We start from the raw sequence: 12,628 nt of genomic DNA, 5'->3' as shown, positions 1-12,628 counted from the left end.
TAAATTTGGTGGCATACAGTCTTTCATAGTATTCTTGTATGGTCTTTTGTATTTCTATGGTATCTGTGGTAACTTGTTTTATTTCTGATTTTGTTTGCGTCTTATCTTATTTTTCCTTAGCGAGTCTAGCTAGAGTTTTGTCAATTTTATTAATCTTTTCAAAGAGCCAGCTCTTTTTATATTAATTTTTTGTATAGTCTCTTTGTTCTCTATTTCATTTAATTTTGCTCTAATTTTTGTTATTTCCTGTCTTCTGCTGACTTTGAATTGCTTTTGTTCTTCTTTTCCTAGCTCTTCAAGATGCAATGTTAGGGTGTTTACTTGGGATTTGTCTTTTTTCTTGAGATAGGCCTGTGATGATATAAACTTCCCTCATATTACTGCTTTTGCTGCATCCCAAAAGTTTAGATGTGTCGTATTTTCATTCTCACACTGTTCTTTAGTTTTTCTGATATGGTTTCTTTTAATATATTTACAGTAGTTGATTTAAGTGTGTTGTCTAGTATGTCTACTTTCTGGGATACCTTAGGGAAGGTTTCTTTTGATTGTTTTTTTTTTTTTCTGTGCATGTACCGTACCTTCTTGGTTATTTACATTTCTAATATTTTGTTTTGTATACTAGATATTGAAAATAATAATATGTGGCTATTCTAGAAATTAAATTATTTCTTTCCTTTGGCTTTGTTGTTATTGCCGATTGTTTTTGTTGCTGTTTATTATTATTTTTGTTTGATTGTTCACTGACTTTTCTAAACTAATTCTTTAAATTTTAATAAATTATGTAAATTCTTTGTTGCCTGTAGCCACTGAAGTCTTTGTTTAGTTAGCCAAGTAATCATCTAATTATTGAACAGAGATTATCTGGAACCAATAGGTCTAACAATTTTTGTGGAGGAAACCTGTGTGCATATTGTGGCAATACACAGTCAGTTTTAAATATTCCCTAGTCTTCATTACTTCCTAGTTCAGAGTTTTATGTTTGGGCAGAAGTGAGAGATTAGAGTTTTCTCAGGGTTTTTTTTTAATGATGTGCACAGGTCTGGTTATGCACTTAGCCCTACACGTATGTGTGAACTTCTAGATTTCTAAGAATATGATGAGGCATTTCAAATCCTATAGTGGACTTACTATTCTATAGCTTTCCTTCTAAATATTTTGTTAGGTTATTGTCTGTGCCAATTGATATTTACCACTTCAGAAATTCTTATCCTAAACAATTATTCCCAAGGTTTCTGAAAAATGCCCCAGTGGAATTGCTGCTTACACTGGGAAATCTCTGAGTTCAGTCAAACAAGCCCTGTTCGTGGCATTTTCCAGGAAATGTCCAGATAGGTCCAATAATAACAATTCTCTGGGAATGTAGCTTTGGAAACCCTCGAACCTCATTTTGATTTCTCTTGTGACTGCCAGGCTGCCACTGTGTTTCCAGGCTATTGGATTTCACGGCTACTGCAGATCTTGGGAAAGGGTTATGGAAATAGAGCAAGTTAGAACATTAGAAAGCTCGCTGTTCTTTCCAAGATTAAGCAATTTTTCTCTAATAAACATTCCCTGGATTGTTGCAAGACTTTAGTCAGTTTCCAGAGTAGTGAGAAGTTGATTTTGACAATTTTCCCATTGTTATTGATTTTACTAAGAAGAGCACTATCAGGGTTCCTTACTCCACCATTTTGAATCTGTTGTACATAGAGTTTATTGAGTTTTTAAAATGTGTACATTGTTTCTCATCAAGTTTAAGATATATTCAGCCATTCTTTCTTTAAATATGTTTTGCTCCCTTTTCTTTCTTCTTCGTTTCTGATATTCTCATTATATGTCACACACTTAACAATATTTTATTAACAATATTTTGCCATTCATTTATTCTCTGTTATTCAGATTGCATAATAAGTATTGATCTATATTCAGTTTTACTTATTCTTTTTTTTGCTTTCTAAGACTTACTTTTGAGTTTTTCTAGTGATTTCTTCTTTTTGTTTATTGTACTTTATCCTCAGAAATTTTATTTTAAATACAATTTCAACAGTTTAATGATAATCTTTTAATTGCTTGAATATACAGGGTCTGGAAGAAGGGCTGCTTGAGTGTGGTTGGTAGGGTAATAATATGGGTTTAATAATTTATAGTTTCAATTTGAACATTTCACCTAAAATGTCCTATGGTGTGCTTAAATGAGATATTGTTATGTTACAGAATTACACGCTTATGATTTTATAATAAAATATTTTGTAATAAAGGATTTTGTAATAAAAGAAGCATTATTGCCCTGTCTGGTGTGGCTCAATGGATTGAGTTCCAGCCTGTGAACCAAAAGGTTGCTGGTTCGATTCCTAGTCAGGGCACATGCCTGGGTTGCAGGCCAGGTCCCCAGTTGCGGATGCATGAGAGGCAACCACACATTGATGTTTTTTTCCCTCTCTTTCTCCCTCCCTTCCCCTCTCTCTAAAAATAAATAAATAATATCTTTATAAAAGGAGAGGCATTATTTGTGTCAGACCCTCTATTTATAATAGCTACTTTGAAGCTTGTGGCTATAAGTCCAACATCTTGACTCCCTTAAAGGTAATTTCTATTGCTTGCTCTTTCTCTCATCTATGTGATACCCTCTCTATTTTTTGGCATGGATCATAAATTTTTTCTTAATTTGGGTAATTTAGATAATATATTGCAGCAACTCTGGCTGATGAATTGTCTCACTTGGGCTTTGTTGTTGTTTGTTTATTTTTTTTAATGACTTGGCTAGGTTAGTTCAATGAAGTCTATTTCTACTGAAATATGAATATGATGTAGAATTTTCTCCTTAGAGGACACAGCCTTAAGCATACATATTGTCTTCCTTACCACTAGGATTGCTTTGATATTCTCTCTAGAACATTTGGAGGCTATCCCATCAATCAAGAAGTAGACTGGTAGAGGGCAGTGCTTTCACTGAGATTTGGAATACATTAAATTTGTAGTGGAAATATATTGTAGACAATTATGTATCTTTGTGTTTATTAGAAGAGTACAGATTTTAATTTTTGATGAAGTTACAAAGGAAGAGTAAAGATAAAAGAGGCCTAATAATAGCATGCTTTAAAACTGAGATTTGAAACCTAAAGGAGGAAAATAAGACAGCAATAAACTTTGAAAAAGAGCATTTAAAGAGGTATGGAAACCAGTGTTACTAAATCAAAAAGAGCATTTCATAGAATGTGGAGAAAGACAACTAACATTTATTGCCATTTTATTGTTTAAGGGCCTTTAAATGAACGATTACATTGAACTATCAGAATTGGCCTAAAATGTAAATACATTATATCCATTTTACAGATGGAATCACTGAAGCTCGGATAGGTAATGTAATTTGCCTAAGATAACCTGGCTAATAAGTGGCAAAACAAGGATTTGAACTCAGATCTATCTGAACCTAGACCTAATTACTTGTTCATGGTGTCTTCACAGTGGTTAACCATGTCAAATGTCATAAAGTTCAAGAATAATGAATGTTAAAGAAAGGTCTGTCAATATGGGTGATTACGATGCATTTGATAAATTTTTATAGACCAATTGGACTATAGAAGAGAAAGTCGAGGAAAGGTTTTAGGAACATGAGCACAAAAGCTGAAGAAAGATACAAATAAATGGAAACATATACCATGCTCATGGACAGGAAGAATTAACATTGTTAAAATGTCTATATTATCCAAATCTATAGATTCATCACAATTCTTATCAAAATGCCAATTATGTAATTCACAGACTGAGAACAAATAATCCATACATTTATATGGAATCACAAAAGACCCAGAATAGCCACAGCAATCTTGAGAAAGAAGCACAAAGTTGGAGGAATCACACTACTTGATATTAAACTATACTACAAGGTCATAGTAATCAAAGCAGCATGGTACTGGCATGAAAACAGATACATAGGTCAAGGGAACAGAATAGAGAACCCAGAAATGAACCTGCTGTTTTACAGTCAATTAATATTTGACAAAGAAGGCAAGAACATACAATGGGGTAAAGACAGTTTATTAAGTAAATAGTGTTGAAAAACTTTCATGCTTGATACGTACATGCAAAAAAATAAAACTGCACTGCCTTCTTATACCATATACAAGAGTAAACTCAAAATGGATTAAAGACTTAAACTAGGAGTCAAAACCATAAAACTCCTTGATGAAAAAATAGGCAGTAAAGTTTCTGACATTTCTCTTTGCTGTATATTTTTTCTGATATATGAGGTCTGTCTGAAAAAGTCCAAACATTGTTAATATAACGAGAACGGTTTGTGTGACATCGATGTAATTTGGCAGCCAAGGAGAGTGGACTGGAATGTGCATCGTGAACAATGCATTCCTCTGTGAAACTATTCGGATGACTCAGAAGGCCACAGTTATGGGAAACTGGTGATTGGCAGCTTCATCACGACAATGCGCCCGCTCATGCATTGTGTCTTGTGTAGAGTTTTTTTGCAAAACATCAAATGACCCACGTGACTTGGCCCCCCTACAGCCCAGATTTGGCACCTTGTGACTTTTTGTTTTTCTGAAAACTAAAATCACCTTTGACAGGGCAGAGTTTGCAGACTGTCAATGAGATTCAGGAAAATATAATTAGGCAACTGATGGTGATTCCAACAAAGGATTTTGCAGAATGTTTTGAACAGTGGAAGAGACTCTGGGAGAACTATGTGAAGTCCCCAGGTGTCTATTTTGAAGGGGACTGAGGTGTCCTTGTCTTATGTACAATGTTTTTTGTATCTTGTGTCTTCTTCAATAAATGTTTCTATTTTTCTTTTTCTTTTTTTTGTGTGTGTACACATTTAGTTTTATTGTAACAAAGCAACTTGTACACTTTTAACGGTTAAAACTGAGCATCATCTTTCCTTTCCAGTGAAACAAAAGAAAATTTAAAAATAAACAGAACAAAAATTACAATAGAGAAATGTCAATTCCAAATAAGATCCTACAGGTTCTGCTGATTCTCCCACTGAGTGGCAGGGCTCAAGTCATCATTAGGAGATTATTTTATTTTGAAAGTGTCATTTTAAATTGCAAGGATGTCCATTAAACATCACAATTAAACATGCCAAAGGAGAAGCCATGTTGTCAAAATGCCCACTTAACCCACCCAACATCTCAAACCTACCTTTTGCTGACCTTCTATAACATGCCCCCCCCTTTTTTTAGGTTTTTTTCCCTTTTTTTAAACAAGAGAAAGTAGACAGATACATGTTGGGAAATGGTAACTGTCCATATTCACACAGAGACACAGTGTAATCTCTCAGGCCAATATACAGAGAAAGGAGGAAAAAAGCTAGAATTCTATGCACTACTACACAGGGGCCTAGCACCCTCCAGCTTCCAGCAGAGCTAAGGAAGTGGAAGGTTTTTCTTTTTTCCCCACAGAGCACGGTGGTGTTGATTCCATAAAGTTTTTGTCAAGAGAGGAAGGGCTAAAAAATAAATTTGGAACAGAAAGGGGCAGAGATTCTTTTCTCACTGTATTCTCCTCAAGGTACATCGCCCCCAAATAAGGTGAGAACCAAGGTGTAAAGGAGAGAAAAGAGACCTCAAAAACAGGGAGACTGAGCACAAGAGGGAAAAAAAAAGGCTGCAACTTGCTCCCAGGGACTGGAGAAAATTAAAAAAGAAGATTGGAATCCATCAGTGTTCCATTAGTCACCTTCTCCTTCATCTTCCTCTCCTTCCTCCCCCTCATCATCATCTTCATATTCTTCACCTTCTTCCTCATCCCCTTCTTCATCAATATCTTCCAACCCTTCTTCTTTATCATCATCATCATCTTCTTCTCCTTCCCCTTCTTCGTCATCCATATCAGGGACCAAGTAGTACTGTAATGGATTTGGCTGGATATCATCTTTGATGACTTCTCCTAACTCATCTGCACCTGCATCAGAATGGTCAGTAAACCAGGTAAAAAAAGCTCTCTGGTTCCTCATGCTGCCTCTTCTTGCGGGCTTTATTTTGCGTTTGACTTGAACATTTCATCAAATCCTTTCCAGATTTCCATTTGATTTCAGTGGACTTTGACGGTGGATCACCACTCTCATTTAGATGAAATTCTTTGGAGAGAACTTTATTTCTGAAGTAAGGATTTTCATCAAAATAAAAATCTATTCTGTAACCTGATTTAATATCTTCAAATTCTGTCACTTCAACTCTTGCCAAATAATGCAGTGCCTCTTCATCCTCTTCCCCAAGCAGTGCAGACACTTGTGGATGGTTGACAAATGTTGTTACCCCAAAATTTGGGATTTTGGCGATCAATTCTGACCTCTTCTGAAAAAATGGTTGGCGGAGCTTGTTATATTTCTGTTCTACTTTCAAAATCTCCTCACCGGCTTGTTCATTAAATCTGTCTGTTTCATTTTGTACTTCATCAATATGTTCAATTGCTTTTTGCTGTTCTTTTTCTTCCTTTGGTAAGTCCTGAGAGGCTGGCTTCTTCTCTGGCTTGGGGGCAGGAGGAGGTCTGGGTTTCTTCGCAAGAGGTGGGAGCGAAGACGGGCATTTGGGACCCATGTTGTGAGATAAGCTGGAGAATCTGACCGCAGGGAAGTGGCGGGGCTGGAAGCAGTGCTGAGAAATCAGATGTCCCTATTTTTCATAGTACATGGCTGGATACCTTCTGGACAGACCTCGTATATCTTCAGGTAAGAAAAATGAAAGAAAAAGTAAACAGATGGGCCCTGCCTGGTGTGGCTCAGTGGACTGAGTGCCAGCCTGTGGACCAAAGGGTTGCTAGTTTGATTCCCAGTCAGGACACAGGCCTGGGTTGTGGGCCAGGTCCCCAGTAGGGGGTACGTGAGAGACAACCACACATTGATGTTTCTCTCCCTCTCTTTCTCCCTCCCTTCGCCTCTCTCTAAAAATAAATAAATAAATCATTTAAAAAAAGTAAACAGATGGGACTATATCAAAATAAAACAGTTTTGTTCAGCAAAGGAAACCATCAACAAAAAGAGAAGACAATAACCTATGAAATGGGAAAACATATTCACCAATAATACATCTGATAAGGGGTTAATATTAAAAATTTGGGATAACACATACTACTACAGCGCCCCCCCCCCAAGAAATCTAATTAGAAATGGGCAGAGGCTTTGAATAGGCGCTTCTCCAAAGTGGACATGCAGAGGGCCCATAGACATATAAAAAGATGTTCAAAGTCCGTAATTGTCAAAGAAATGCATATTAAAACCACAACGAGATATCACCTCACACATGTCAGAATGGCTATTATTAATAAATGTGCAAGTAACAAGTTTTGGTGAGGATGTAAAGAAAAAGGGACCCTTGTTTTCTGCTGGTGGGAATGCAGACTGGTGCAACCATTATGGAAAACAATATTGAGAGTCCTGAAAAAATTAAAAATGGAACTACCTTATAACCCAGTGATTCCACTTCTGGGTATATATCTTAAGACACCCAAAACACTAATTTGACAGAATATATTCACCACTATGTTTATTGCAGCATTACTTACAGTAGCCAAGCCATAGAAGAAACCCCAGTGCCCAGCCATAAATGTGTGGGTAAAAAGCAGTGGTACACATGTACAATGGAATATTACTTGGTCTTAAAAAAATCCAAAATGTTACCATTTGCAACAGCATGGATGGGCCTAGAGGGTATTTCTGATAAATGAAATAAGTCAGGGAGAAATAGAGAAATACCATATTATTTCACTTATATTTAGAATTTAAGGAACAATATAAATGAACAAACAAAATAGAAGCAAAGTCATAGATGTAGAGAATAGACTGATGTTTGCCAGAGGGGAGGGATGTTGGGGGACTGGTTGAAAAAATTGAAAGAATTGAAGTATTGTTGGGTGGGACTTCTGGTGTCACAAGTGAATTGGTTCCTCAAACCTGGGACGTTCTTTGCTCACTGGCTCTCCTGGCCAGACAGTCCTTCAGCAATTTGCAGAGAAGCACCTAAAGGGAGAGGGCAGCCACCTCTATGCCTTGTAGGACCTGGAGGAGGGTTCAGTGAGCCATGGACCACATCTGTCCCGCATGTTTTCATCCTGCTCTGCTCACGGGCTTCATTGTTGGTACTAGTTCTAAATGGACCTGGTGCGGGGTATGCAGTTCCCAAATCAGAGCTGATCCACCTATCAGAGCACAAGCAGCAGCTGTGGATAGTGAGGAGAAGCTTTTTCCAAAGTGCCTGTTCAGAGAGGAGAAGATGGCGACCAAGTAGGTGGGAGCAAAGTCTACTTGTTCCTCCACCCAACTCAGGCACTTAGCTGATAAACAAAGTGAACAGTCAACATAATCTTAGCTGACATGAAGTTTGGAAGCCAAAGAGTACAGAGGACATGCTTCAAGATGGGTGATAAGGAGGTTTTATAGGTGGACAGGGAAAGTCCTTGGACGTGGCACCAGCAGCCTTGGCTGCCAGCAACTGCATTCTTGGAGAGCCTGGTCAGAGATAGCAGCCTATTGGTTCCCTTCCTTCCAAGGGGAAGGAATCCCTAGACCTGGCTGGGAGCAACTTGGATATGTAAGGTCTTCTGGAAGAACCAGGCTACACACATACAGCTAGTGGCCCACCCTAGCTGTGGTGGTGAATGTCAACCAGGAGAGTGGCCGAGAGTGAGAGAGATACTGTTTGTACTTGGATCTGGTGGAGGAGGAGGGCTGTAGCTGGCCGAGACTGAGACTGACTCGATTTGTGGAGAACTGGAGTGTGTGGAAAGCCAGGCAGTGGCTTGGTGCTGCAGTGGGAATGCCCAGAGTGACTTTTTTAAAAAAGGGGAACTGAGGCATGCAGGGCATGGTCCCTGCACAAGCATCTGCCTTGCTAGCAAGAAGGAAGGGTTGTGGGCACAATTTGCTCCCATTCAGTACAGCTGGGCTGATCAATCAAATGTGTGTACAGCGAAGTGGTTTCTCAGCCCCAGCCCAGCCCAGCAGCACAGAATGGAGAGTGTTGGCTGCAATGTGCTATGAGTGTGGTGATCTGGGAACTGTGCACCCAAGATTATTTGAAGCCATCCTGGACCCCCTTGCATAGCAGAACCTGTGGGAAGGGGAATTTGAGCCCAGTTACCACCTCCTGCAGGAGTCAGGAAGATCTTCAAAACTGGCTAGGCAGGCTTAACAACACTGCAGGGGCATTTCTGCAAGAGTAAGACAACAAGATGAACACTTAAAAGGGCCTATTTTGAACTCCTGACAAGGAAACAAAGTACGCTGGGTCCTAGGGCCCTATTTCACTGAGGCTATCAAAGCAGGAAGCTCAGAAAGTGTGCAGCAAGGGGGATTTAGGGAGTCAACCAGACTAGGCTTGCACAAAGAGCTGCATACTACACAAAGCAAGAGAGAGCTGACAGTCTTACACAGATTGTCTTCCATCCCCCTGTGAAATGGACAGCTATTTAATCAGAAACTATACATTGTTGGAAATAAACTGGGACAGGCTAAGACAGGAAGGGTAGGGGTGAGGGGAACACACCAAGTTTCCCAGAAGACTGAACAGTGCCTCCCAGGGAAGACACAAAGATCCCACCCTCTTAATGGCAACAGAATCTTCCTCTAGAGGCAGGTGAAAAAGATACACAGGTGGTGTTGCCAGAAGTTGGACAACATACCCAAGGACCTTGAGCTGATAAAAAACCAGAGGCAGATCCAGAAAGAGAAGTCAGAAGGTGAACACCAACAGCTGAGATGAATTTCACCTTACTGTTCCTCAGAACTTGCATGTTTTTTTTCCTTTCTTCTTTTTTTCCTTTCACATAACTTTTTAATATTCGTTTTCTTCAATTGTATTCCATTTAACTCACTACTCTTGGTCTTTCATATTTTATTCTTTTTATTCAGATTATATATATTTTTCATATTGTTGTTACTTTGTATCCCACTTAGCACCCTTCCTTGGTCTTACTCCATTTTGCCTTCTCCCTGACCTTTCTTTTTCTTTCTTTTTTTTTTTTATATTTGTTTTTTTTTATTTTTATTTTTTTATTTTTTTAATTTTTTAATTTATTTATTTTTTAATTAATTTATTTACTTTTTAAATACATTTGTCTCTGCCTTCCCCCCACCTCTTTCCCTTGCCCCCTCCCACCTTCCCTCCCTCAGCTCTTCCCCTTTGGTTTTGTCCATGAGTCCTTGCTATATGTTCCTTGACTTTCCCCTTCCCTTCCCTTTCCCTGCCCCCCCCTTCCCTCTTGTCTCTGTTGATTTCTTTTCCTTTCAGTGTTGCTGGTCATATTTTCCTTGCTTCTTTGCATTGTTGGTTAGGTTCCGCTTATAGGTGAGATCATATGGTATTTGTCTTTCGCCCCCTGGCTTATTTCGCTTAGCATGATGCTCTCCAGTTCCATCCATGCTGTCTCAAAGTTTAGTACTTCTTTTTTTCTTTCTGCTGCGTAGTATTCCATTGTGTATATGTACCATAATTTTTTTGATCCAGTCATCTACTGATGGGCAGTTAGGTTGCTTCCAACACTTGGCTATTGTAAATTGTGCTGCTATGAACATTGGAGTGCATAGGTTCTTTTGTATTGGCGTTTTGGTGTTCTCAGGGTATAGTCCCATCAGGGGAATTGCTGGATCAAAAGGCAGTTCCATTTTCAGCTTTCTGAGGAAATTCCACACTGCTTTCCATAGTGGCTGCACCAGTCTGCATTCCCACCAACAGTGGGACTAGAGTTCCCTTTTCTCCACAGCCTCGCCAGCACCTGTTTTTTGTGGATCTGTTTATGATGGCCGTTCTGACCGGTGTGAGGTGGTACCTCATGGTGGTTTTGATCTGCATTTCTCTGATGGCTAGTGATGCAGAGCATCCTTTCAAATGCCTCTGGGCCCTCTGTATCTCCTCCTTAGAAAAGCATCTGCCCAGGTCCTTTGCCCATTTTTTGATTGGATCGTTTGTCTTCTTGGAGTAAAGTCGAGTGAGTTCTTTGTATATCTTGGAGATCAAACCTCTATCTGATGTATCATTAGCAAATATATTTTCCCAAATGGTTGGCTCCCTTTTCATTTTGCTGATGTTTTCTTTAGCCGTGCAGAAGCTTCTTATTTTGATGAGGTCCCACTTGTTTATTCTTTCCTTTATGTCCCTTGCTTTAGGAGACATATCAGTGAAAAAATTGCTGCGTGGGATATCTGAGAGTTTCCTGCCAATGTTCTCCTCTAGGACTTTGATGGTGTTGCGACTTATATTTAAGTCTTTTATCCATCTTGAGTTTATTTTTGTGTATGGTGTCAGCTGATGATCCAATTTCAATTTTTTGCATGTAGCCATCCAGCTCTCCCAACACCATTTGTTGAAGAGGCTGTTATTGCCCCATTTTATGCTTCTGCCCCCTTTGTCGAATATTAGATGTCCATAGAGACTTGGGCTTATTTTTGGGCTTTCTATTCTGTTCCACTGGTCTATGGGTCTGTTCTTGTGCCAGTACCAGATTGTTTTGAGTATAGTGGCTTTGTAGTAGAGTTTGATGTCCGGTATTGTGATTCCCTCCTACTTTGTGTTTCTTTCTCAAAATTGCTGCGGCTATTCGAGGTCGTTTATGGTTCCATATAAATTTTTGAAATGTCTGTTCTATTTCTGTGAAATACGTCATTGGTATCTTAATAGGGATTGCGTTGAATCTATAAATTGCTTTTGGTAGTATGGACATTTTAAGGATATTAATTCTTCCAATCCATGTGCACGGTATATGCTTCCATTTATTTGTGTCTTCCTTAATTTCTTTTTTCAATGTTGCATAGTTTTCTGCATACAGGTCTTTTGTGTCTTTGGTTAAATTTATCCCTAGGTACTTTATCTTTTTTCGTGCTATATCGAATGGTATATTTTTCCTGATTTCTTCTTCTTCTATTGCATTGCTGGTGTACAAAAACGCCTTTGATTTCTGAATGTTGACTCTGTATCCTGCTGTTTTGCCAAATTCACTTATTAGGTTGAGGAGTTTTTTGGTAGAGTCTACAGGGTTCTCTATGTACACTATCATGTCATCTGCAAACAATGATAGTTTTACTTCCTCCTTTCCTATTTGGATGCCTTTTATCTCTTTCTCTTGTCTGACCGCTGTGGCTAGGACTCCCAATACGATGTTGAAAAGAAGCGGTGAGAGCGGACATCCTTGGCGTGTTCCCGATCTTAGTGGGAAAGCTTTCAGTTTTTGCCCGTTGAGTATGATATTGGCTGTAGGTTTTTCATATATGGCCTTTATTACGTTGAGGAATGCCCCATTTATTCCCATTTTGCTGAGTGTTTTGATCATAAATGGGTGCTGTACCTTGTCAAATGCTTTTTCTGCATCTATCGAGATGATCATGTGGTTTTTGTCTTTTCTTTGATTTATGTGGTGTATCACGTTTACTGATTTGCGTATATTGAACCATCCCTGCATCCCTGGGATGAATCCCACTTGATCGTGATGGATAATCTTTTGAATGTATTGCTGGATGCGGTTTGCCAATATTTTGTTGAGGATTTTAGCATCTATGTTCATCAGCGAAATTGGCCTGTAGTTTTCTTTCTTTGTAGGGTCTTTATCTGGTTTTGGGATCAGGGTGATGCTGGCCTCATAGAAGGAGTCTGGCAGTCTTCCCTCCTCTTGGATTTTTTGGAATAGTCTGAGAAGGACAGGGGTT

General features: G+C 38.9%; 2 protein-coding genes across 2 annotated transcripts in view; one reads left to right on the top strand and one right to left on the bottom strand.

The window, feature by feature from the left end:
- The window catches only part of LOC129065395 (putative P2Y purinoceptor 10), a 67,888-nt gene that overhangs the window by 15,218 nt on the left and 40,042 nt on the right, over nucleotides 1–12,628 (top strand). The gene's annotated exons all lie outside the window — the stretch shown is intronic.
- Nucleotides 5,570–6,537, bottom strand: LOC129065397 (protein SET-like). The gene is given in 2 exon segments (XM_054566657.1): nucleotides 5,570–5,932; nucleotides 5,934–6,537. Coding segments are annotated over 2 exon segments (867 nt in total). The 5' UTR covers nucleotides 6,534–6,537; the 3' UTR covers nucleotides 5,570–5,665.

The sequence above is a fragment of the Pteronotus mesoamericanus genome, unplaced genomic scaffold (assembly GCF_021234165.1).
Source record: "Pteronotus mesoamericanus isolate MK-2021 breed Mesoamerican mustached bat unplaced genomic scaffold, CSHL_Meso_final contig_177, whole genome shotgun sequence".
NCBI lineage: Eukaryota > Metazoa > Chordata > Mammalia > Chiroptera > Mormoopidae > Pteronotus > Pteronotus mesoamericanus.
The sequence above is the reverse complement of the archived record's forward strand: the minus strand, read 5'-3'. Positions and strand labels throughout refer to the sequence as shown.